The sequence below is a fragment of the Trachurus japonicus genome, chromosome 23 (genome assembly GCF_045865225.1).
Source record: "Trachurus japonicus isolate A0001 chromosome 23, Traja_1.0".
Classification (NCBI taxonomy): domain Eukaryota; kingdom Metazoa; phylum Chordata; class Actinopteri; order Carangiformes; family Carangidae; genus Trachurus; species Trachurus japonicus.
The window spans coordinates 23,185,391-23,213,390 of NC_140929.1; the positions used below are offsets into that span (position 1 = coordinate 23,185,391).

The window sequence follows — 28,000 nt, forward strand, 5'->3', positions numbered from 1 at the left end:
TACTGCCTGAAGACACAACTTTATTAATAAATCAGCAAGCAAAGCATTTAAAATACAATGCAAGACACCCAGAAAACAAAGGCAGGCATGTATAAAAACCCAAACAAACCATAAAAGTGGATGTGGGCAGCTGAAGCTTTGCCGACGGCAGCAAACGGAGACGGAACAGAAAGAGAATAAGCAGCCGTTAAAAGAGGCGAGACGTGACGAGTGTATGCTGAGGTTGTTGTTTACATCCACACGATTAAGACATTCACAAGTGTCTGGTAGAGCGCACAGACTGGTCTGCTGGACTGAAAGCTACGGTGAAGGAGGATAGGAGGAAGGGGGGGGGGGCTGTTTGTAAGCGATTGCCGCGGGTTACTGGTCTGACTTCAGATACTGCTGCTGTCGTGACTTCTCAGTTTGAATACCGTTAATGCTGGTTATTCTCTGCCTTCTCCTCTGCGGCAGACAAACCCTGACATTTCTGAAGAACACAGAGAGGAAGAGGAAATAAGAAACCACACTGTGCAGCAGCCAGTGATCAGATGAAGCATGGAGCACACAGGTGGTGGGGGAAAGAGTGTGAACCAAAGTGGGCCTCAGTTGCCAAGGACCCATTTACACCGAGTCACTTTATTCATCTTGGTGGATTAGGTCGCTGTTGGATGATAGGTGATAAAACAGTGTTTGGAGATGGACTGAAACCTGCCACCTCTGTGTGTAATAGTCAGGTGTTTAATAGGTGGAAAGATGAGTATACATCAGGTAATGGTCTGTGGAAGTGCCACGTGATAATAGCAGCTGAAGTGACACTGACATTACACTGACGTTAGTGGGTCTTCCTGATATGTGCAGAGTGGCAGGATGGGAAACGGCTCCGGTGATTGATATCATCAGTCAAATACAGAGTATAGCACACAGCTGTATGGTTTATCTGATCCCTGATCAGTGCAGCCACTGAATGACCACTTAAGAGACGATACAAACGAGCAAAACTATTCTTTCTTTTTGTTGTTTTTTCGGACTTGTAGCTCATGCTTGTCATGCCTGTGTGTGTGTGTTTATGAACTGTCTGATTTCTGAAGTGAAAAGAAATCAATATTGTAGTTGTCTGCAGAAATTACATATTCGATTCATTTTAATGGCTGTTGGGGTTGTGTTGTGTGTGTAAATAAAAGAAAAATCAACATGGAATTTACCCAGGGATGAACCACTGAGATACGCTATTAATTAAGGTGGGTCTTGCATTCATCTTGTAGTTTGAAGACTACTTTAGCTTATTGTGCTCAAATGATATACGTTCCTAAATTAAATATTGTTGTGATAATAACAGAAAACATGGGCTGTGGAAGTTGACAGGGTCCCAACGATATGTTTTTTTCCCCTCTAACAGCTTTATTCAGCCATGATGTGGATGAACTTTTGAATCCTTTTTTTTTTGTGAAAATAAATAAAACTCTTTAAACCCTCCTGAGAAAAATCTGCTGATGGAGTCCAGAGTCGACTGAACTTGGTTTACCAGAGAAAGTCCGAGTTCACTCAAACAGATGCCACTGCCTTATTGTAACCCGTTTAACCCCATCAGCCACAGCGGTGGCTGTAAAAGACATCTTCACTTATAAGGCTCTACTGAATGGTCTATTAATGCATCCCCAGCCAATGTTAAAATAATAAAGGGTCTCAACTGAATATGTGCCACATGTTTAGTGTTAACTGTCAAATGTTTACTTCCTGGTTGCACCATGGGAAGGTAATGGATAGGTCACAGATTTCTGGTACACATCATCTTTAAAGTGTCTAGTATAGATAGATACATGCATTTAGAGTTACCCAGCTTTGTTCAGTGAACATACTGAAGGGAAGTTTCCACTTCCACTGTCTCACTTTGAATAAAGTTGGATCTAGGTCACCTCTCAGATGGGATGTAATTGCCTTGCCCCTCAAAATGAAATTGATTGCGATGTCCACATATAAAACATGGGGAGCCATTTGTCAGCCATGCATTTGAATGCATACACTCACTGACTTATGTATCAACAGTGCAAACTGTCAGTATCGCTGTCATCATAATGCCGGGTGCTGCCACAGACAAAGATTTATATGTGTTAATAACTGGGCTGGGATGTGTAAGAATTTAATGACTGCATAGGAGAAATATGATGACAATTTAGTCTATAACACACCCACCGGTCATAACTGTGACTCATCAGAAAAAATAAAAGAAAACAGATTTGCACCTTCCATTCAAACTTGAAGAAAGTAATGATTTATGATTTCAAAGGATATTTTTGTTTCCTGGAAAAGTTTGATATTAAATGAATGTAACAAGTTTTTAGTTTTTTCTCTCTCCTGACAAGGGTTTGTTTGTTGTAAATTCTCACATGTGAGCATTTGTTGTAGAATATATGTAAAGGTATTTTTGTATATGTCTCATATCATTAATTACTGTTGTATTTTTAAGATACCAAAATAACAAATAAAATAAAATAAAAATAATGAAATGATCTCACATAATGAATTCCATGTCTAAAGACCATACATCTGGGTTAACATTAGAGAAAAGGGTTGATTATCTGCCTTTATACCAGGGAGACAATACATTATTATATAATTATATATCACCTGTGTGTGACAAAGCTGCAACTGCATCTGCGCAATGCCTGCGCACTTTAACAATGTAACAGCATTAGCTATCTTTTAAATGGTGAATTGAATCACCATGTTTGTACAAAAAATACCAGTTTCCATCACAAGATAAAAAGACATGTTAATGGGATCATAGTTTCACAATATTTTGAAGGTAATTTTTCATTTAGTTCCAGTGAAAACTGTGACAATCTGTCTGTGTGTGTGTTGCTATCGGCTCGTTCGTCTCGGTGTTCTTGCGTAGGTTTGGTTCTGTGTGTTTTGTTATTTCACCACCTGGGGGCGCCATAGTTGCTTTAAAAGTCACTGACAAAGTCTCGAATTTGATTTCTGAGAAATTTGAGAACTTTCTCACCTACACACATTCATACATGAAGATGACACATTTTATCCAATGATGATGAGTGATGGTGATTAGAAATCCAACAGCACTATAAAAAAAAAAACACATGTGATCATCCAACACTTCAGTGTTTCAGCTGTGACATTCAGCCTCTGGGTCGACATAGGCGTGATACGTTTTTTTTCCCTATACAGGTTTTAGCCTCACCTTACAATTACCTTCCATGTACGTACCTGGCTTAGAGCCACTGCTAACACACTCAGTAGCAGGGTTAAGTCAATATATCGATTGAACAGTTTAAAGTGTGTTAGTGTTAGTGTTAGTGTAACCTTGTGTTTCAGAAGCTTTAGTACAATCCGGACAAGCGTTAGTTTATCAATCTATGTCTGAAACTCTTTTCAATCCTGACATAACAACCTCTGTGACATCTTTTATCAATTTGAACATTTCCAAACAGCAATCGTGCAACAGTGTTACAATTACCGCGTCTCAACCCAATGACAGCAGACATTTTAGAAGTGGTCCAACCATTTCAGTCTCAAACATCTGCACATAGCTGAATCCCTGTCTTGGATGTAGCTATGTAATGGGATTTTAAATACAAATGTGGACCAACACTGTCCCTCACAGACAGTGTGATCAGCCTTCTGAACCTGTATCAGTTGATACACACACAAATACACAATAGTGGGAGCATCATGGGAGGCAGGGTGAGGGAGATTTGGTTTAACTATTGACTGAGACACTTCAATGAACTCCAATAATAATTCTGGATTCACTTTGATCAGCCCACAAGAGTGTGATTTTTTTTTCATGACTCATTGACAGAATGCATTCTACGAGAAGTCCTGTAGCGTAATCCCAAACTTCAGAGTGAGTGATTGATTGATCGACTGATTGACTGAATGATGATGTGGGAGCGTGGGTTTTTGGCAGGAAGTGTGCACCTGTCAACAGCACTGAAGTGGGAGGAGGGAGCCAGAATGGAGGACGGTGAAGGAGGACGTGTTCTTCACAGGCAGAAGTCGAAGGTCAGGTCGGACTTGCCCATCTTCTGTCTGTACACGGTGTCAAACTTGTCATTCATAGACACTGTGAAGATGTCCTTCCATAGACCCACACGTCCTGCAGGGAGGAGACACAGGAAGAGGAGGGATACTTTACTTACTCACGTATCCGAAGGAGACAGGGGACTGAGTGATAAGATATGTTCTTAAAGGGATAGTTCAACATTTGGGTAAATTGGCCCATTGTCATAATCCCTATAGTTTTAGGAGTAGGTTTGTTACCTTTAATTGTTGGTGCAAGCTATTTTTAGAACAGCGGAGCAGAGCCGCGAGCTGCTCAGAGCTACGCTAGAGAGGCTAATGGGATTTCTTGGTTTCCCTCATCAAACTCATCAAATACACAATCCAACAACTCCAAAACGCTCTGGTGGACAAGTTGTGACCTGCACATTCACCACACTATGAGATAATCACAGAACGTTATGAGACAGAGTTGTTTTCAAGGTAAATTCATGCAAAACTGCTGATGCGCGTTCCTGTCGGGGGCAGTTTGTCTCATAACGTTCGGTTATTATCTCATAGTGTGGTGAATGTGCAGGTCACAACTTGTCCACCAGAGCGTTGTGGAGTTGTTGGATTGTGTATTTGATGACTTTGATGAGGGAAACCAAGAAATCCCATTAGCCTCCGTAGCGTAGCTCTGAGCAGCTTGCGGCTCTGCTCCACCGCTCTGAAAATAGCTTGCACAGATAATTAAAGGTAACAAACCTACTGCTAAAACTATAGGAATAATATGGCAATGGGCCAATTTACCAAAAATGTTGAACTATCCCTTTAAATATGCTCAAAACAGGATATTGATGGTAGGTAAGATGTCTATGATACTGACAGCACAAATATACAAAGTAATCATCTATTTGCTCCAATTCAATTTCAATCATATGGGACAAGGAGACTCAGTGATGTAGCGGAGTTCTTCTCAGCTTTAGAAAACAAAATCTACAGGTAAATCAGGTAAAGTTGAAGCATGCTTATCTAAATCTTATTCAAACGTAACCTTCACACCCGATTCAACATAATCTATTGGTATTATAAAAATGCAGCACAATGTAGATCAATAGTTCCCAACCGTCTCACAACTCAGGACATACTAGAAAATCTAAAACATTTTGGTGGCCCACACATGAAGGCCAAGAAACATTAGATCTGACTCACTGTACATAATATTATGGGAAATGAACACGCTGACATGAGGCGTTATCCGTGTTTTTTTACAGTCTAATCTCTGCTTTGATTAAGAATTAAAATTTTGGTCCTCAGATAATCATTAGATCTCCTCTGACAGGTTTCAGCTGAGTGGCAGCAACCCGACGAGGCAGTGACTCACCTGCTGTGACTGCCAGCTGTGTGCTAAGCCTACAGCACACACACCAGAAGACCATGCACTGAACAGAAAATAAGAAACAAGTTGGGGAAAAAGAAAAAAAAATAAGACAGAAATCATGAGTCAACATCAAAATCAAAACATGAATGGAAACATAAATCAGATTGACAAATTATAATAAATCAAAGAAAGAATGTTAAAGGATGTGTCAGAAAGAAACTCAAAAAACAGACTGGACCTGAAGGTTGAAATGCAATCTGTGGTGTCGGGGCAACATGTGGCCACATGGTGGTGCTGCGGTCATCTTATTGCTTAAACATGCAATTCCATTGTCTGAACCAAGACTGAAACAAAATACAAAATAAATACGTAACACGACTGCAAAATATAGTCTTCAAGTGCAATAATAATGTTATGGTCTTTAGATTGTTACAGTGTCTCAATGAACTTACAGCTTCATGTCAGTGACCTATGATAACTCCATACATGAACTCAGTGACCCCTACCGCCTTGTGGAAGAATGACATGTTGAATTTGGTAGAAGAGTTTGTTGAACTCTTCTTTTCTCTTATCTGGGCTGTGGACCCTGTGGAAATGATGCCTTTGTGACAGATAGACCAACTGTGAGTTGACTTGTGAGTTATTTGATGAGTCACATCAGTTTGTGTGCAACATCTGGACTCCAGAAATCAGCCCCAGGAAAAAATACTTTTAATACTTTTAATTCATAAGCTTCCATTTGAGTCCAAGATAGCCTTTCTATCTCCAAAGCCCCACTTGCTGTGGCCAACGGTCTTCTCTATCTATCTGTTCACTTTGGGGAGACCAGAAATAGAATGTTTTCTGATCATGTCAGTTACATGTAGTTTTTCACAATAGGTGTTGCATTGTTTGGAGACAGCCTGTAGCTTTCCAGTAGCTAGTAGAAAGGCTATCTTGGACTCAAATGGAAGCTTATGAATTAAGGAAATTTTCTATATACATGTTAAGCATAGATATTCTCCATAAAGTGCTGAAAAATAATAATTAATGAGAATTTGTCAGGCGAACAGTACTTTTTTTTGTCTTTTTTGGGATGTTTAGGGTGATATCTTAAAATCGAGTTGCAACAAACCCCAGAATCTTTTTTTCCTGCCTTCCCCTATGTGTCAAGATACTCTCTGCCAAATCTTATAGTTGTGACTATGCCATTGTAGTACCTAAACATTTGCATTTACATAATTTCGCCAGCAAAATTACCCAAGGAAAGGGGTTTTGGCCCCCTGTAGCTTTCCAGCAGCTAGTTGACCAGGTTGTCCACCCAGGTTTTAATCCTTGAAGTTCCTATCATTTCTGGTGTCAAACCTTTTTACAACGCTCCGTGTCTGTTTTTTTGCTTTTGTGTTCTATGGATTGAAAACGATGCTGTTTTGGAAGAAGTTGCTGGAGATTTTTATACCTTCTAAATATGGGAAATTCCATTTACGTACACTGTTTCGGGTTTGAGAAAGATATCATAAAACAGAAGAGACATATGACCGTAACTGCATGGCTGCATATACACCCAAAGATGAAACTGTTTGTCAGCTTTGATCTTAAAGTCGGTGATCATTTCCTTACTGGTGGCTTTTAAGACTCCATTTGCATCATGATCCATTTTTTCCTCTGGCCCTCTGGTCTTTAAATAGCTTTGCAACGGGAGCTCTGATGGCTTGTTCGATACCATGAGCTCACTGATCCGAATCAGGTCTCATCAAACGGCTGTAAAAGGGAATTAGGTTGATTACATTTATGATCTCTCCCTCTGTCTCTCTAATGTGCTTAGGTCTAAACTGGACCATGGTCACAGAGACTTCATGTTGTTGCTCCTTGTGTGTTTTTGACAAAGAGCCGATTGTGTCTTCTCTGTTTGCCAGAGGCGCAGACTGAAAAAGTATTTCTTATTTTGTGCAAGTCAAGAATAGCCTGGTTGCTTTTTAAAAATCATTTCTAAATCTGTTTTATTTGCTCTGTTTCTTATGTCAATAAATTCCATTATAGTACATGCCATAGGGCCTCCTCAAAAGTGTTTATATGAATGTGATCAGGAAGTTGTGTTCACTTACAGAATAATACAGATTCAAGGTCTCTGTACTTTGTCTACACATTTCAGTGTTGTGTTGCTTTATAATGGTACTTCACCACTATTTTGGGGGGAAATATTTTTACCTTTTACTCCAAGACTTAGTGTCACACTTTCCCTTAAACCAATAGATCCATACTGACAAACTGCAGCATCAAAATGCCACTTACATGGATTCTTTCAGAGCTCCACTCCTGATATGTGCTTGACGATTTACTATTGTGGCCCTGCTGGCTATAATAAAGCTGCCAGCATAGCAAACCCACCAATCTCCCACCAAGGATATCTGTGGTTGAGCTGCATTAGTTTTGATCCATTAACGTTATGCAACCAAAATCAGTGGTGTGCTCTGAAAATATCCTTTTTTTAAATGACCTTTTTTGGTGGTCAACCATAAAAGTAAGGATATTCGAGCCATAATTGCTTCCATTCTTGGTCTGTAAGTCTCAATTTTATGGTAAAATATTATTATATAAGTGGAATTCTCCTGAGAAAACCATAGACTAAAAAATATGGACGTAGCATCCGTGACGTCACCCATTGGTTTTGGGAAGTCGTTTTTGTGACTCAAATATGGCGGCCTGAACAGCGCCATGTTGGATTTACCAGCCGAGAACCCACCCACTGGCCTCGAAGCAGTGGTCTCCGGACCTGTCACTCAACGTTTCCGCGCCCTAATTGGCCAGAATTTTAACCTAATAAGAGTAAAACGGTACAGTTAAAAAAAAATTCACCCCCCTCAGAGTGTGTGCGGGGGTAGAAACTATCGGTTGAGACCAAAAAACGTGATGGCACCAGGCTTTTAACATGTTTATTGAGGATGTAAAGTCGGCGATTTTAACATGGGGGTCTATGGAGACATGCTGCTTTCTGACACCAACCCCCAGAGGAAGCCGAGGGGATTGCAGTTTTTGGACGCGGAATTGAGCTTCACTTCTCAGACTGACAACTGCCCCCTTGGAGAAAACTCCAAATAATTACTTCTCTATATTCCCACCCTGCTTATAGATTGTTTTGCAAAACTTTGGGATTTTTTTCAGGGACACTAACTGTAATTGAATTGACGGAAATAAAGTGAAAAGATTCAGTGACGTAGGGGCGGTGCGTGGCGCAGTGGTTAAAGCGGCCGCTCCATGTAGAGGTATATAGTCCTCAACGCAGGCATTCCCGGTTCGAATCCCGCGTCGGGCAGACCTTTCCTGCATGTCATTCCCCCTCTCTCTGCCTCCCCCTTTCCTGTCTATCTATACTGTGTGCTATCAAATAAAGGCAAAAACGCCCCCCCCCCCCCCCAAAAAAAGAAAAATATATATATTTTTTTTTTTTAAATGTTCAGTGACGTGAAGTTAGGTGGATGCGATGCTTTGGGGACACTGCCCCACAGTGTCAGTGCAGCTATAATAGTGAATGCCCTTTCACCCAGATATCACAGAGGAACTCAAAACTCAGTCTAGTTAGCAAACGAGAGGAACTGCAGCGAGTTTTGATACTTCTGTTTCCTTCCACTCACCCCTGCAGATGGACAGAGCCTCCGAGTTGCCGCACTGCTCGATGAGCTGGTTGCAGCTCTCTACCATGCCCTCCAGCTGAGACTTGTCACAGGACACACCCAGGAATCGGGCTAACTGCTCCACCAAAGTCCCTAAATCCTGTAGGAGAGGATGAGGAGACCAGTGGAGACGGGAGGAGAGGAGAGGAGAGGAGAGAAGACTGTATGATAATAGGAAATCTATAAAAGCAATAATCACAACAAAATAGCTGCCTCCCTCTCGTGCCTTCTTTAGATAATACTGAGTCAATGATCTGTTTCCCCAAACAGCATCCACCCACGGCTGCAGAGAGAACACACAGTTCCCTGTGCTTACACAATCTATGTGGCATAAAGGTGGATGAGAGTCGTTTGGACAACATGTACAGCCCTGTATGGACGATATGCCATATAGGTTAAACATAACGCTATCAGTTTACAGCCCTGGGTTATATGCATTCATGTTTGCATTGCACAAGGGTGTGTGTGTGTCTGTGTGTCTCTAAAGTAGACCAAAGCAACATATATGTCACATAAATAGGCTATATTTCCATTCCAAATCCTGGAGTCTAAAACTGTGAGACCATTTCCCAGAATTTAGTTATTTGAACTAATTGAGAAATGAATGAGAAAAACATTAGCATAGGCCTACATACAACATAAACAAGTTGGTAAATAAAAACAAGCTCTGTGTTTAAAGGCACAGAAATGCTTGGGGCTTAATGCTAACATCCCTATGCTAACATGCAGTGTTTACCATGTTCCCAATCTGGTTTAGTTCATATAAATACCAACATTTGCTAATCAGCATGAAATGCAAAGTTGTGTTTTTTTCCACACTTACACAAAGTGTGTCATGTCAGAAAAAACTAGCTGTTTTCCCAGCAACCATCAACAGTTATGCTAAGCAAGAAAACACACATTTCTGTAGAAGTCCTTTACACATGGGACAACAAGCTGCAAAAAATAACGTCCATCACCATAAAAATCCAGGCTCTACTTGGGCCACATGCTTGTCTTCTGGCCAGATATACTCGCCAGGATACATGGTCCAAATCTAGCCCATATTCAGAGTGATTGTAAAATGTTTATTCTGCATTTTGACCAATTTTGGCGCACGCACACTAAATCTCCCGGATATCAGCCAATATCAGAGGACAACAACCGGACTCTATCCAGGCAAAAATAATACTCTATGTCTAGTATAATTGAAATTAATTTGTAATTTTATGGATATTTTCTGTTTGTTTGTTTATTGTGTTTTTTCTTTGTTTCTTTCCCTTTTTTGCTTTTTTTGCTCTTCTTTTCTTTTTCTTTTTCTATTGGTTGATTTGTTTTAGTGATTTTGTTTTGAGGGGGAGGATTTTATATAAGCCCTTTGGGCTTCTTTTCCTCTCCTGCACAATTATTTGTCTTTGTATTATTAAATAAAATTATTGTTTTATCATTGTGCATATGAATAAAATAAATAAATGTGGAGTATGTATGAACCAGACTCAGGCCGAGAACCTACCGCCAGGTTCATTTTCTTGTATGGGATTACATTGAAAACAGATCCATTATGTGGTGATTTCATTTTTCGTTTGTCTTTTTTTTTTTTTTTGTATGATGTGCTAATGCAGTACTAATACTACAGTAGTAGTATCTGACATGCTGCTACAAATCACTTAATCAGCACCTGTAATCCTCAGTATGGTCATTCATATGAGAATCTTAAGTTTGAAAAGACACATTTTTTTATTTGTATCTCATCGCAAACTCCCTACCTCAGATCTTTGTGCTGTGACCCACTGGGGATTTTTGATTTCTAAATGAGCATGGATTCTTTTCCTTTCATCTCTTTTTGTGTGGGGTTTACTTCAAGTGTGTTACAAAATAAAAGTGCAGGAAGTTTGTGAAGTACAGGTCTGTCTCTATTTGGCTTTTACTTTTGATCAAAGAGAAGACACCTCAGAGACGCACATTTAAAAAAGACAACAACATATAACTGCCTACATCATGTCTTTTTATAATTTTAGAAAGACTGAATGATTTCTCTGGGAATTCCCTTACTTTCTTTGATATACGAGACCAGCCCCATTTGTTCTCTGACTCCGTCTGCAGTTGTTCAGCTGATTACCTCGTCTCCTTTTACTTCTAAAAACCCATTCTTAAGCCTATCTGCAGACGTGAGGATGTGTGAGCCTCGTAAACATGGTGGGAACTGATAAGAGGACCTTTGACAAAGCAAAGAGCAAATATTGATTTGGAACTTTTTCTTTAAGAGGAGAGTTTTACATAAGTATGATCTGTACAGAAGTAAGATATGATCCATGTGTCTGCCACGTCGCACCAGATGAGAAGGGGACTGAACCTCAGGTTAAAATAGGTTACACTTCCTTTGGACCTAAGTGAGAGGCAGCTGAATAGACCAGTGGGCCTGAGGACCGTTGTTAAAGGGATAGTTCACCCAAAATTCAAATTTCACTCATTATCTACTCACCCTCATGTCAACTAAGAACTGTGAGAATTTTCAGAGTCCTCCGTTCCTTCTCTGAGTTACGGGGGGCTCAGCGCAGCAGTATTTGTCCATATAATGGTTGTCAATGGATACCAACTTTCTTTGTCCAAAAAGACACACCAAAAAACATCCAAATACCTCCATACTGCTCGTCTGTAATGTCCCTCTTGTATTGAAGCCCCAACATGAGAAATTGTTCCGCCGGTCAGTGCAAATCACGCAAGATTTGCACTGACACAGGAAGAGCAGTGAACTGAGACACTGGGAGCTCGGAACAATTTCTCATGTCGGGGCTTCAATACAAGAGGGACATTACAGACGAGCAGTATGGAGGTATTTGGATGTTTTTTGTCTTTTTGGACAAAGAAAGTTGGTATCCATTGACAACCATTATATGGACAAATACTGCTGCGCAGAGCCCCCCCGTAACTCAGAGAAGGCACGGAGGACTCTGAAAATTCTCACAGCTCTTAGTTGACATGAGGGTGAGTAGATAATGAGTGAAATTTGAATTTTGGGTGAACTATCCCTTTAATCCTGTGCTGTGTGTCGACCTGTGCTACACATCTTAATCTGACTTTCTGTTTGACTAAAACTACACACTACCACTACAGCTGACTGGACGCAGAGCTCGTGCTGAGCATAAGCGTAGAACCGCTTTGCTCCGCACTGTTGCCGACAAGAGAGAAACTCAGCTTTACTTTGAACAATGAATGGAAAAAAAGACAAACATCTGGCCTGCAACAAACAGCAACTGATGTGACAGAAATGAAAATGAAGAACATCAGTCTATGTCTAAGCAGCTTCAAATCCAGTCCAGATGAGACTGAGATAGAGTTAAAGGGATAGTTCACCCAAAATTCAAATTTCACTCATTATGTACTCACCCTCATGGCAACTAAGAGCTGTGAGAATTTTCAGAGTCCTCTGTGCCTTCTCTGAGTTACGGGGGGGTCCGCGCAGCAGTATTTGTCCATATAATGGTTGTCAATGGATACCAACTTTCTTCGTCCAAAAAGACACACCAAAAAACTTGTCTTTTTGGACAAAGAAAGTTGGTATCCATTGACAATCATTATATGGACAAATACTGCTGCGCGGACCCCCCCGTAACTCAGAGAAGGAACAGAAGACTCTGAAAATTCTCACAGCTCTTAGTTGCCATGAGGGTGAGTAGATAATGAGTGAAATTTGAATTTTGGGTGAACTATCCCTTTAAGACAGAGTCCAAATTAGCTGGAAAATCAAGTCAAGAGGAGAAAAACAAGGGTGGTGAAGTTAAAGAGCATGTATGGTCAGAAAACAATTCACACACACACATCAATATCAGTAGCCTTGAGTAACTCCAGTGCACCGACTCACTTCTTCTTATCTAAATTACACCAAACAATCAGAGACTCAAATCTTCACAGACTACTGGGTTAAAATAATTTACCTTGTACATATCTTCATATTTCAAGAAGAGGACATTAGAGTCCATACGATGCTCCCAGAATTCCTGAACATGTTCAAACCAGGAACCATATCCCACTGTGGGAGAGAGAGAGACAGAGAGAGAGAGGTGGAGGATGAATCAGTCTGTGCACAGAGACACATTAGAGCAGGAGTTCAGTGAACTGGACCAGACTTACATTTGTCATTCATGAAGCGCCGACAGAACTCCTGGAAGGTTCCCCGGTAGCTCATGGTCCTGAGAGAGCGGTGGAACTGGTAATAGGACACCACCAGGTCCTTAGGGTTTCGAGCCATGTATATCACCTAAAGAGCATCACAACAGTACGGACTAATGGTCACACACATACTGTTAGTGCTGTGTAACACTGCTAAATACATAATGGTTCACATTTAGGCATGACATGAATGCCAGAGGAAATATTAGTGTCACATACACAGATCCTGACAAACAGTCTCGACAGTTTCTCAACAGTTTAATTTTTCGCGACATAATGTGCAAAATTTTGCATTGAAGTCAATGGGACGGGCGGGGAAAAAAAGAGCGAAAAAGAACAATCATTGGAGTTTTACAAACATCTACTGCTCAGGCATACTTTCACCTAGAGACTTCATTTGAACTTTAAACAGTAGACACAAGTCTTGTGTATTGGCGTATTATTCCATGTTTATAGGTTATTATAAAGAAGTCTGAGATTGTCAATCTACTTCCGTTTTTCTTGTTTATTTTAAATATACTGTATAGACCTATACCTAGACTTGTGTCACTTAAAAGGCTCAGCTGATTGAGGAAGTTTTAAAGCATGAGAGCAGATTTTGCTGATTCAGCTGATCCCTCACTTAACATACACAAACATAGATCTCAGTTAAATCAACCGCCTAAGTCAGCACATTAGGAGGCGGGGTGGTGGAGGAAGCTGTGACTGCACATGGTGCCAGAATGTCCCAACAATTTCTTGCTATTGCTTTGTTTAAACAAACTGTTCCTCATTTTCATTTTCAAACCACTTTTAAAATTGACTCTGCTTTGTTTCATTTCTTAGTTTTTTATTGATTCTATTCTAAGGTGTGGGGAAAAATGAAATTAATGCATTCTTAATACTGGACAAAATGGGTTATTCAAAAGTGTCATAGGGTACAGTTTGTGAATATCCCCACCTCCCTTAAAAGAAAGTACATTTTCTTGAAACCTTTCAAATTAGCATCTCAATGCAATGAAAAATTCATGGCGGACGGACCTTGGCCTCTCCGTTGTGCATGGCCGTGGGGAGGAATCGGTAGGGGAGATGGCTTTTGATCAGACGAGGGGATGTGAGCTCCTGTAGGGGAAGGAAAACAAAGTCAGTATTTTAAATATGTATTCTGCCATTCTCTTCTCAGTCCTGCAGAAATCCACTTGTATTGCCAGTTGTGTCTTATCTTATCTGTCAGTGGTCTCATATACATTATGTGTTCCTGCGTTTCTTGGAAAATGAGATAACATTTTTCTCTCAAGGAACATACCCCGTCCTATGTATGTGTCTGTTAGCACAGTATCTCAAAGGAGCCTATATAATGAGTGATTTTCCATGACACCAATAATCCATATGCATTTTCTCTGTGGCAATGCTGATGTCATGTGACCATTGAGCTGTTCTTTTACAACCAAATAGGTTATTACTTCTAGAAAATGTCTTTTTGTTGAGGAAATCAGAGTGATGCTAAGTGAGTGATGCTAGAGTAGGCTACAATACAATGTGTGCATGAAAGGTATTCACCATCCTGTTAGAGAGCAAATCGTAAAGGAATAGTTCACTCAAAATTAAATTTCACTCATTATCTACTCACCCTCATGTGGACTAGGGGCTGGGTGAAGTTTCAGAGTCCTCCGTGGCTTCTCTGAGTTACAGGGGGTCTTGGCGTAGCAGTGCATGTCCATATGACGGTTGCAAATGGATACCAACTGTCTTCATAACAAAAAGACACACCAAAAAACATCCAAATACCTCCATGCTGCTCGTACAGTATATAATGTCTGTCTTGTATTGAAGCCCCGAAATGCAAAAGTTAAATAAATCTATATTTCAAGCTTGTTTGTAACGAAAGCTCCTCTTCCTGGTCCGTCCAAATCTCGCAAGATTATTTTATTATAATTTTTTTCGGGACAATTTCGCATTTCGGGGCTTCAAAACAAGACGGACATTACATACGAGCAGCATGGAGGTATCTGGATGTTTTTTGGTGTGTCTTTTTGTTACGAAGACAGTTGGTATCCATTTGCAACCATTATATTGACATGCACTGCTACGCCGAGATAATGAGTGCAATTTGAATTTTGGGTGAACTATTCTTTTAATCCCAAAGTCTGCTAAATAAATTCTCAGGTGCAGTACAGTACCTGTATGATATCCAGGCCAGGTTGGGGGTACTCTAAGACAGGCAGCTGTTCATCGATGTTCATAAGGCCGATTTCATCTGGATCTGCTCCCTGACTCACTAAATATACAACCTCCTGAAGTAGACTGGTGCCTATGAGGAGAGAGAACAGAGGAGACAGCCTTAAGACAATAAAGAAATGAAACTGGTAAGATGGGCACAAATGAACTGGATATTGTGTAAACAAGAAATAATCATGGGAAGGATACAATCCAAACTTGCTTTTGCAATGTTAGATGGAAGAGTGTGCCAACCACACACACCCTCACTGGATACACTGGATACAGCTATTCTACTGCAGTGTATTTAGGTGGTCAGACAGGGGCAAAGTGTATCTGTGGTTCTACAGTATGTGAGGAGGTTGAGCTATAAAGCACACTAATCCCATGTACAGGCCATTTTTGTTAAATATCCCCATGACAATTTACTTTTACTTTTTGTAATAATCGAAATATCAGTGTTTTCTCACTATTCCAGCGCAGAGAAATCACCGTGCCAATCAGTGACATTTCTCACCCTCAAACATATCCAGTTCATTTTCCCACAGACATAACTGTAGTACATTCGATGCACATTCATATGTGAATGTGTGTCAGTTTTCACTTAAGGACTTAAAGGGATAGTTCACCCTAGAATGATATTTCGCTCATTATCTACTCACCCTCATGTTGACTAAGGGCTGGAAGAAGTTTCAGATTCCTCCGTGGCTTCTCTGAGTTACAGGGGGTCTCGGCATAGCAGTGCATGTCCATATAACGGTTGCAAAGGGACACCGGAGCTCTTCGTAAAAAAACACACACAAAAAAACATCCAAATACCTCCATGATGCTCGTATGTAATGTCCGTCTTGTGCTGAAGCCCCAAATTGCGTAATTGTCCCGAAAAAAATTAAATAAGTCTATATTTTAAGCTTGTTTGTAGCGGAAGCTTCTCGAAGCTCCTCTTCCTGGTCCGTCCAAATCTCGCGTGATTCGCAGTAACCGCACTGACGCATGCTGACGCCGGCGCAAATCACGCGAGATTTGGACGGACCAGGAAGAGGAGCTTCGAGAAGCTTCCGCTACAAACAAGCTTAAAATATAGACTTATTTAATTTTTTTCGGGACAATTACGCAATTTGGGGCTTCAGCACAAGACGGACATTACATACGAGCATCATGGAGGTATTTGGATGTTTTTTTGTGTGTGTTTTTTTACGAAGAGCTCCGGTGTCCCTTTGCAACCGTTATATGGACATGCACTGCTATGCCGAGACCCCCTGTAACTCAGAGAAGCCACGGAGGAATCTGAAACTTCTTCCAGCCCTTAGTCAACATGAGGGTGAGTAGATAATGAGCGAAATATCATTCTAGGGTGAACTATCCCTTTAAGATGGTACATCGTATCACTGCTGTCTGGTGTCTATGTACAGTAGTCAAAGAGACATGTTGCATAATGCTGCTAATGTTTACAGTATGTTGGATGACTGCAGCTCCTCACACAGTGTGTGCTAACACTTTGGCTCTGGGATATTCTTTCATCACACACTCCTCAGTTTTTTATGGGCCCAAAATGTAGAGTTTGACAAATTAAAATCAAGAGGACTAATAAAAGGTCCCATTGGAACTGTCATAAACAGGTCGACTTAAATCCCTGTATTATATGGTTTATTTTGCTTTTTGTAAATAAAAATCCAAAAGAAATTGACATAAAGTTTCAGATTTATTCCTTGATTCTTTGATTTTGAGAGCTTGCTGTCAGTGACAATACTAACATACCGATACCAAGCTGGTATGGCTACCACCATGTTCACCATTCTATGTTAGCATGCTACGAACGCTTTCCGCATCTGAAGCTGGTGGGAATATCATCAGACTTGTAATACCAAGACAAATGGTCTGATGATGTTTGATGAAAAGATAATGGGCCACCAAAGTCATCATAATTCCTGAGGGTCATTAATTCCTAAGCAAATGTGCCAAATGTCATGCCAATCAATCCAATAATTCTTGAGATGTTTCACAAATAAAAAATATATTATATATATATATATATATATATATATATATATATATATATATATATATATATATATATACTGCCACTCAGCTTAAAGCGAAATTCCGGCGTAAGTGTAAACCATGGTCAAACACACCGTAACACCGAGTTAGACCCCCCCTCTATCAATTTGCCCGACCGCTACATTCACGAGATCCACCAACTTCAGCAAATACCGCAATATCGCCACACACGGCGCTCTCCGGATCCACTGTCTGACCGCAACCAAAACGCCACCATTTGCCCAAAATAATGCTCAGAACTGCACCAAATGTCATCAATAGTACACACAGGGTCCCAGCACGTAGTACGAGTTGTCAAACATCTGCTAGCTTTGCCTGTTTTCTTTAGCAAGGAGACCAGACACAACTCACCTACTTCTCCTCCTGGAGCCGCTCGTTGGTGAGGAAGCCCTGACGAGTCGATCACCGAGTGCACCAGCAAAAAACGTACATTTAAAAATGCTCATTTGCGCCTATATCGTGGCCAGCACTCGATAATAATAGTTATAAAGTGATATGCAAGATAAAAATAAAAAAAACTCGGATTGTATTTCCAGGAGGTAATTGTTGATTGAGCTGTGGAACTCCGGTGCACTCGGTGATCGACTCGTCAGGGCTTCCTCACCAACGAGCGGCTCCAGGAGGAGAAGTAGGTGAGTTGAATTGCATCTCCTTGCTAAAGAAAACAGGCAAAGCTAGCAGATGTTTGGCAACTCGTACTACGTGCTGGGACCCTGTGTGTACTATTGATGACATTTGGTGCAGTTCTGAGCATTATTTTGGGCAAATGGTGGCGTTTTGGTTGCGGTCAGACAGTGGATCCGGAGAGCGCCGTGTGTGGCGATATTGCGGTATTTGCTGAAGTTGGTGGATCTCGTGAATGTAGCGGTCGGGCAAATTGATAGAGGGGGGGTCTAACTCGGTGTTACGGTGTGTTTGACCATGGTTTACACTTACGCCGGAATTTCGCTTTAAAGGGGACCTATTATGCTTTTCCAGCTTTTCAGACTTTTATATGTGTTTAAAATGTTGGATAATGGTTCTAGAGGCCGTGGAAGTGTCATATCCTGAGGTTAATGCATTTGGAGGTAAACCCTGCTAGATAATTGGGATTTCTCTGCACACCTGTTACACTCGGTTGCGCTGAGTTTTTTTTGACATGAGCTCGCGTCTACGTCGATGCGTGCCGGACTCCCCTACATGGTCATGCCGAGGTCTCTGCTCCAGCCGGCCCCGCCTCCTCCCATGCTGCTCTGTTGTGGCTGGTGTCACAGCGGAGAGCGGAGCGGACTACTTCCTGCTTCTTCCCTGCATGTTTTAGCGCTGTAGCGTCACTTTAAAGTTTTATTTAGAAGTTTACGCCGACGTTTCATGTAAGTGAAGCTGTACCTGTGTGAGGAGCGACGTACCGCCGGGGCGACGTTGTTCGCCGGACCGACGTAACGCTGGACCGACGGAGCACCGGAGCTCCGGAGCTGCAGCGGCTCCTCACACAGGCAGAGCCCGTCTGCAGGCCTCCTTGGCCGGGCAGGCGTCCGTGCTCATCGCGGTAGAGAAAACCCTCGCTAATAAACATACCCGCAGGTTTTTTAGACGTTTACCGCCGTGTGGTTAGTCTATTTAGCAGAATGTTGGTCTCATTGATGAAATCTTGTGGCAGTTGAATCAGTTTGAATGAAAAGTGAAGCTGTGAGAAGGAGGAGGAGAGGAGGAGCAGTGCTGCGGAGCTCGTCTATGTGCACAAATCACCACATTTACATCAATAAATAACTGTTTTACAATGAACTGACCAGTCTGCATATATTTTTAATTTATTTTATATAATTATTTTTGCATTTTTATACATGTTACATGGTTACAGTAGCCTACATGGCAAAGACTACTCCATACCATCTTTGGTTAGGGTGAGACTAGGTCATGGGCACATTTCATTACACAATGTAGACTGGTCAGATGCAGACTGGAGATCTGGCACTTTGCCTACTGCAGATTTAGCTTTTGTTTGCATACTACATTTTGGCCAAATCAGTATAGGTACTAGTAGTAGACATCGTCATGGTAACGTAATGCTGAGGGAGTGGTTCATTTGCATTTAAAGCAGGGGTCTCAAACTCCCGGCCCGGGGGCCACATCCGGCCCGCGGCCCCCCCACATCTGGCCCGCGTCTTGACGTGAAAAGTAGGAAAGGCTGTCAAAGTTAATGCCTTAATGCAAAATGCTTTTAACGGCCCTATTTTTTTTAATGCGCAATTAATGCGCTAACCTCGGGCCGCTCGTAGTTTGGGGAAACAGAGAAGCTGCCTTCTCCAGACGTGATCACAGGTAGGCTGTGTGTGCATGTGTGTGTGTGTGAGTTACTACGGTTAGCGCGACGCTCCCGTCCCCCGGATATTTCTGCAGCTGGATTCACATGATCCGGCCTGAGACATGAAGCTCATGGACTGAGGAGTCGTCCTGCTGCTCTGCACGTCACACCGACCATCGTGCATTTGCACTGTGAGGAGTCGCTCTGCTCCGTGGTCCCGGTGTCTCATACACAAACACTGATAGTCCCACTGCAACATGTTGCTGTTGCTGTTGTTGCCGTTGTTGTGGTTGTGCGCGACGTAGAGCTGCCGCTTCGACTAGCGAGTTTTTTTTTTTCTCCCAATCTCCCGTTCATTCAGCCTGGTGAGGGAGGGAGGGAGGGGTGGAGGGGGGTGGTGTGTGTGTGCGTGTGGGAGGGGGGGGTCTTATGATGCAGAAAACTTGCATATGTTTTTTCTCCTCATGTTCCTACACTAGAGAGCTTGTTCTTCTTGTCACCAAACGAGGCTGCTCTCTCTCTGACAGCTGATAATAGCATGGAAAGCATAAGAAACGTCCAAATCTGGATGTTTCTTATGCTTTCCATTCATCTTGCTGGTATTTCAAGCAAAAAAGAAAAATACTATGTGATTAACTCAGGAAATTAAAGGATTAAAAATTTTAATCGTTTGACAGCCCTAATTATCGTACAATATTTGAAAATAGACCCCGTTTTCAGAAATATTTGTGATTTTTTTTTATATTCGTCTTGAAAACTTTAGTGGCCCTCCACTGAGATGACAGTGCCAGCAGTGGCCCCCAGCTCATTTGAGTTTGAGACCCCTGATTTAAAGGGAGGGGCCACTGAAACAGACCGTTTTGCAGAGCCCTGTTTTTGAGAATGCTGTGATGTTTGATCTTTGGGGTATTTTGACCGAAGCACGTCACAGACATGTCTTTAAGACACCCAGGAACTATTTTAGTTGGTGCAAAAAGGAGCATAATAGGTCCGCTTTAAGAATGAGGAAGAAAAAATGAAAATCCTGAAAGACTACGAGGAACTGGAAGTGGCTCATCAGAGCAGCCAGGAGAAGCTCAAAGCTGAGCTCCAGCAGGAGATAGACAAGAACGCAGCTCTCCAAGGACAGCTTCAGAACCTGTGGGCTTCAGGCCATGAAGTCATCCAGAGGTACGAGGCTGAACTCTTCAACATCAAAGAAGAGAAAATAAATGAAACTTCAACAAAACTATGAAGAGCTGCAGGGAGCAAACTCAAACAGCCAGGAACTCTTCATGACTGAACTAGAGGCTGAAAGAAAGAAGAGCACAGTTCTCCAAGAACAACTGCAGGAATACGATGACAACTATAACATCAAGGAAGAAAATGTGAAGATCCAAAAAGAACACAAGGAGCTGAAATTGACAAACTCAAAGAGCCAAGAGAACATCATGGTTGAGCTCCAGGCAGAGACAAACAAGAGCACAGCTCTCCATACAGAGCTGCATAAACTGTGGGCTTCACACCATGACCTCAAAAAGAAGTATGAGGATGAAGAGAAGATAAGATAAGAGATAAGAGGCCTTTATTGTCACTGCATTAAAATGCAATGAAATTGCAACTGCCCATATATACTTAAAATCACACACATCATAAAAGCAGGAAAACAGAAAAGAGAAAACAGACATACAAACAAACAAAAAAAAACACATGAGTTAAAAGAAGATAGAGAAACACAAGAACCGGTCTCTTCAACAGCAGCTGCAGAACCTGTGGGCTTCATGCCAAGATGTCACCAAGAGGTATGAAGCTGAAATCTTCAGTGCCAGGCAGCAGGCTGAGACACTCGAGGAAAAGCTTCTAGATCAGACCAAAGCTCATGCTGACAGGATGTCACAGTACCTGCTCCTGGAGTATCACCTCAGGGTGGAGATCGAAGCCCTCCAGAAAGCACTGGCAGATCTGACTGATGCTTGGCAGCCATATGCTGCCTGGAGAGCCCAGTTTGAGCAGAAAAGAGTGGAAGAGCTGACAGCTCTGTTCCAGACTCAGCTCTCATTCAAAGACACCAAAAAACCCACAGAGACTCAGCAGCTTCTCCAAGACATTGCCTTTTCCCGTTGGTTACCCAACAAGGAAGATCCTGATGTGATGAACACTGAACCTGAAGAGACTGACCAGAGCCAGACAGAGAAACCAACCTGGGAGGTGTCATCTAAACACACTCTCCCTTCCTCACTGACTGAAAACTGATCATTTGCTTTTTCTCTCTTTTCTTTCCATTCATTTTGTTTTTCTTCATTTCCTTCATCATTCACCCCTGAATGATGTCAGCAGAAAAATACAAAAAAGAAATACAGTTGTAATGGTGTTTTCCTCCTACTTTGTAATTGTACAGTCTTTTAAAAGACTGTACAATTACATTTTTTTCAAAATTGAGTTTTTTGCATTATATCATCCATTAGTGGTCTGTTAATGCCTGTGTGGTGTTATTTTTAAATTTTCAACATTTTTTGATTAGTTATTCATAAAATACAAAGGTTCTATCAACCAAAACACAAGCCGAGTTGGAACTTTGATGCTCAATATCTCGGAACTACCCTAAACGGAGATAGAACCTTATAATTCTAAGCTCACGTATGGTTGTTTTTACTTTGTGCATCTTCCATTTCACTTCATCAATTTTAACTGTATGATTTCCTGCAATGTCTTATAGTATCTTCTAATGTAGGCTAATGTGAATCTAATCTAATGGGGGGAAGGGTGATGATTACTGTAAAACAAAAAGTGTTTAAAGTTAGTTAGGTGGAGCATTTGCTTGCTCACAGTGACAATGCTAAGGTACTGATACCAAGCTGGTATAATGGTTACCATGTTCACCGTCCTCAGTCAATCTAATAATTCTTGAGATGTTTAATAAATAATAAATAAAAAAAGTAGTTAAAAAGTCTGTCTGTTATTAGAGATCAGAGGCATGCGGCCTCAGGCTGGCCACATGCTGACTGTGAAGCTTTATAAATCATGGAATGATTTCTTGAAATCCCCTCCTTGTTCTGAAACTTTTATTTCACATTAGTACCAGTTATGATGTATTTTGCATACATGAAAGGGTTCAATTGTGTTTGACATAAAAACATCAGTTGTGCCTTATAAATTGAAATAAAGTCCAAAAAATAATTTGGAGCTGAGCATAAAAATAGTATCAGAGGACACTGAGTGCTGAACTAACCCTGTAGACCTTTCAACCATAGAGCAGTTCCTCAAACCAATTTTATGCATCTGTATTTGGACCTCTCATTTCTGTCTGACCACAGAATTGAGCACTGATTGGACGATTCTCCACCTCACATCCAGTGTGGTCCAGTGCAGATTTACTGTCAAGAGAAGTACTGAGTCTTTTATTTATGATTCTGGCTGGTGACGTTTAATTATACCAGGTGAATGAGTTGGTAAACTTCAGAATCTGCTCTGTCATTTTAGAGCAGGCGTGGGAACTATTCCTCATCGGCCCTTTGTGGAGTAGTTGCCCACGCCTGTTTTAGAACAATAATGTGGCACCAAATCATTCTCAGTGTAAAGAATGGGATAATGGTGCTGAGCAGAGAATGAAGTTATGGTCCTTCTATATGTGTGTTTTTTTTTTGTTTTGGCACAAGGTTATATAGGTCTGCTTGAAACATTTAAGCTTTCTATGTGACTATCCCTTCTGTTACATGAGTACCATCCTCCTCTGAAATCAAAACAAACCTGTTTCTGTCTGGCAGCAATTGCATGTTTGGTGCATGTACAGTATGAGAGTCCTCCTGTTAAACTGCCTATATGTGTACACCTGCGCTGAAAAAACAACAACACATTTTTGGCTAAAAAGGCCTCCGCAAAAAAAAAAAAAAAAAGATAAGACCTGAGCACAGGCGGATTTGAAGGGAGGTCCCAAACAGGTTTGTTTTGATTTGAGAGGAGGATGGTACTCATGTAACAGAAGGGATAGTCACATAGAAAGCTTAAATGTTTCAAGCAGACCTATATAACCTTGTACAAGAGCTTTGAAATATGAACTGGAAGATTAAAGCTGCATTTATCAGGCAAAAAGTCAGAATTGTGACTGCTGCAGCTGATCAGTGAAGACTTAGAAATTAAGCAGAACTGAAAAAAATCAGATTTTCACCAGGACAGTGTCATGGGATGTTTTCCAGTTACTCAATTCACCAACTATCTGCCCCGCTAGATTTTCCCTGGTTAACTATAAGTGGTGTTTTTGTGAGAAAGTAACAGCTAAGGCAGTGAACAGCTTCAACTCATCTATGAAACAGTGGGCCAGAACAGGACTCCATACATAGATAGGTGCAGAAAAATGATTCTGTAGGCTACTGCCTCGAGGAAACAACTCTATCTGGAGCATCATGTTGTGGGTTTTCTTGGTGACTCTCAAGATGAAGACCACCATGCCGAGCATCAGTTAATGTAACTGAACAGGACTCAATGGCAGCGTGTCTGTAGAAACAAATAAAGCTTTGCTGTCTGGTAAGATGCTGGACAAATCTGGATTCTAGGAAGTTGATCTCTGCCTGAAGGTACCGAGCAAACTATTGAGCTCATAATGATGTCTGTACATTGGTTGGCCTTCTTCAATCAAAGCCAATAATAATAATACAGAAATAATGCAAAATAATGCTACACCATGGTATTTCATTTTCCGAAACAGACTAAAGAGTCTCTTTCCTGTTTCAACATGATGAAACCCCTGCATGCACCAAGTCAAAGAGAGATTTCCCAGACTGGCGCACAAAGCCTGCACCTCAACACCCATCCAAAACCTTTGGGAGCTCCAAAAGCACTTCCTATGATGCACTTCAATAGCTTTTGTTATACTCTCCATATCAAAATACCAACAACTTTCAAACTCTGTATCTTTCCTAATGAAAACAAAAACTAATCAAAGAAAGAAAGAAAAATATAAATTAAATAATAATTAACCCTAACCCTAACCTAGTGGTTTTTTTCTAAGACTTTTGAAATTGATATTGAGTTGTTTTCACAGACAAATCTGGCACCATGTGAATAGCAAAGTCATTTTGATTAACAAAACTGCTGTGGTGCTTCCTGACATATGCAATTTTCATTAGTAAAATGTCACTTTTCATTTCAGAAATGTGATCCAGCCTGAGCAGAGGATGCTTTGCTGTATGTCAGTGTTCCTCTGTGATTTAAATGTGTGGCTTCCTGCAGTGCAGAGGTGCACCACCTGCAGGGAGACTACGTGTCTGACGTCAAAGCAGTCAGAAACCCACTGCCATCCCAAACTGTGGAGCCACCACACAACACTAACCCCCCTCCCCAACCCGTTTTTAGAATATCTCTAATCCCATTGGCCAAGACAGCCACATGCAAGCCAATGGCATTGTAGGTCTGCAGCATCCCAGCCATGTGTCCTGCCATGTGCAGTCTCTCCTCTGCACCAGAAGACTATAGACACAACAACACAGCAAGGGGAGGGAAACAGGAGAGAAGGGGTTGTTTTGGCAGCTTTGGGAAACAGTGAGGTTTGATATAAATAAATTCATAACTGATTCATATCTGGTTTAATTTGGGCCACCATCTTTGTTTACAGCTTAATGGACCTGCAGCTATTCCTGTGAGTGCAGCAGAGAGGACACCTAGCAGAATTGTCTACTTCCACAAAGGTCCTTGTAACGGTTAAACTTGAAGGTCACAGGGGTTTACACGGTTTACACATGACAAAATGCATTGTGTCTGTGGTGATCTGATTAAAGGCAGATACGTATCAATGCATTAAGGATGCTTTTGAGATACAATCACTCAGACCATATTCTGAGGTGACCACATTCTTTCATCAGAGTGAATACAAATTGTCTCCTGGAGAACCTATGACTCACACTCCTTATCGCATGTTCTTGATGCCTGTGGCTCATACAGCTGTGTTGAGTAGGACTTTTTGCCCTGGTTACCTTGATTCTGAAAATGAAAAATGGCTTTAGACCGTCCTTCCCTGAAAATACCAAAGTCTTTTTTTTAGGGTATTTGGGTGTGTGGGTTTATTATCTGAATCTGAAACAGGCCCCAGTGTTGCTATTGGCACTTCTATTAAACCTATAAATTATGTGAGTTCAGAAGTATATACTCTCCAAACAGTAACTTGAATAAGCCAGTGATCATGGCTGAATCCCATACAATATGATTTACGTCCAATAAATATCCAGTACAATAATATAACAAAGAGGCATCTGAGGGTGTGGAACCTTTTCCTGAAGGGAACTATAGCATCCCTCCACACATCCCCTAACACATTTGTCAGCTCTGCTTTTGTTTTCTCTACCAACCAGGGTCGTTGCATAGGGGAGAGAGGTGATGACAGTTCTAGGGGCCCACAGCCCAGCCCAGAGGGGCCCACAAAAAACCCCAGGAGACAGATTGTTTTTTTGACTAAATTCCTATTGTCAAAAAAAACAGCCCTGCTACCAACTGATGCTGACAAATACTGTAGCCTATGTGGCATCTTTACCTGCTGAATGTTTCACCGGGGAGCCTCCAAATGTGTCTGTCCGCTGTTTGCTGCACACAGCAACAATCAAAACACTGAGCAGACATCTCTCATCTCATTATTAAAGTTATAAAAAATGTGTCTATATGCAGCTTTAATTGAGAGCCTAACCCTTACCATGTCTAAGTGCCTTTTCGCAGAGTCTGTCAGACATGACAATTAAATCACAATGAGGACATGCTGCACTGAATTGGAAAATCATCAAAGGATGATGCAACCGGTGACTGACGAGAGCCTCCCTGGATCTGGAGGACGCAGCACAACAAACCTCTGCTTGCAGAGCAATAGTTGTACACCGGTTTGTTACGCACAACTGCTGTCTCTCACAGTATCATGTAGCAGTGTGAGTGCTCAGTATTATGCAGCAACACCTCACAGTCAACTCTTTGATTTCTTGGCCTTATGGCATGTCCCAACAAAAGTTTATAAGCCAACAATGAGCAACAACTGCAACATTTCAGCACGTTTTTCTGGCTAAAACTACAGTTGGAAATAGTGACGATACATTCACTGACATTCTGTGGCACAGCCTTATTAATTAAGCTGTATCAGCCATCAGTCTAGGTTTCCCCCTTGATCAACTTTGCTACCTGTGAACAGGCCTAGGCTGCTCTGCTTCCCAGTTCAAACAGGCCTACATGCTGCTGAGATGCTGAACCAGATGATTCCCATGACAACAAACAAACTCTCCCTATATGCCAATCTGCCCGTGCACTGCCGAGCTCCAGCTGCCCACTGATCACATGATCGGACCCACCCAGCCAGCGCAACAGCAGGGCATCGCGCACGTCAGCCGGCCTGCATGCAGCAGCGCTGCGCAAAGACTCGCGGAGCTGGATGTAAACATTAACTTCCGTCTCCCGTCACTGTTGTGGGCTTTAGACTGAATGATGCACTGCAGCCACGCATTGTTCGACTGACTGTTACTGACTCAGTGTGTGATCATGCCACAGAGGCTGATAGAAGCTTGAGAAGGGCCTATAAGCAGAGATGAGGTAGCTATTGGATAACTATGACCCACCCAGTGCTATTAAATATGAAGCACCAGCAGACGTGCAACTTTAATGATGCCTGTGATTTGTGCAAAATGGAGCCTGCAGCTGATCTGCGCTGTGCATTAGGTCGCTGTGTGTTCTAATGGGAAACTTTGAGCATCACATCACTGTTGTGTGCTGCAGCAAAACAAACAGTGAAGAAACCTGGAGACACAGCGAGCACAGCGCAGGAGGGTGACGCAGAGGCTTGTTTACCTGACTTTGGGTAGGTGACAATCCATATGTCGCTACTTCTGAGGGAGAAATTGGCGATTTCCTCCATCTTCCCTCTGCAGAAGGGCGGCAGTCGCACTCCATCAAACTCGAAGTATTTGCTCTCAAACTCAATCGGCGTGCTCGGCGTGTCTGCCTCGCTCTCGGCCATCGTCCAAACGAGCCGCCAGCGCAATGGGAGCGAAAGCGCGCGACACCCAGGCGAACAGTTTGGTTGAGTGAAATAAATAAAAGAGATGAAGGGTGTGTGTGATGATGGTGGTGGTGATGAGACTGGTTTGAGACGCTGCTGCCGCTCGCTTCGGGATGGTGAGGAGGAGGAGGAGGCTCGCGGTGGATGCTGCGCGGCGGGCGGACGGGTTGACCTACAGCCAATCACGCGGGAGATCAGTGATGTAATGCGCGCACACGAAGCCCAGCATCAGGACCACTCTTACCAGGGCGACGATGCACACAGACGCACGCTCCAGTTAAAACTATTAGCCTACC

At 41.9% G+C, this 28,000-nt stretch overlaps 1 protein-coding gene across 1 annotated transcript; it reads right to left on the bottom strand.

Annotated features, from left to right (window-relative positions):
- On the bottom strand, nucleotides 1-27,891 carry sult4a1 (sulfotransferase family 4A, member 1). The gene is made up of 7 exons (XM_085769383.1): nucleotides 27,494-27,891; nucleotides 15,324-15,454; nucleotides 14,185-14,265; nucleotides 13,126-13,252; nucleotides 12,930-13,024; nucleotides 8,977-9,115; nucleotides 1-4,099 (listed from the first exon to the last, which is right to left on the bottom strand). The coding sequence occupies exons 1-7, from the start codon at nucleotides 27,660-27,662 to the stop codon at nucleotides 3,987-3,989; spliced, it is 855 nt and encodes a 284-aa protein (XP_085625509.1). The 5' UTR covers nucleotides 27,663-27,891; the 3' UTR covers nucleotides 1-3,986.
- Between the last annotated feature and the right edge of the window lie 109 nt (nucleotides 27,892-28,000).

Bases quoted from the DNA above. Each gene is read 5' to 3' on its own strand.
- sult4a1 (XM_085769383.1), bottom strand. From the start codon at position 27,662: ATGGCCGAGAGCGAGGCAGACACGCCGAGCACGCCGATTGAGTTTGAG. The intron at 13,025-13,125 runs GTAAGTCTGGTC...TCTCTCCCACAG, and splicing joins GCGCTTCATGAATGACAAAT to TGGGATATGGTTCCTGGTTT. The intron at 9,116-12,929 runs GTAAATTATTTT...CCTCTCCTACAG, and splicing joins AATATGAAGATATGTACAAG to GATTTAGGGACTTTGGTGGA.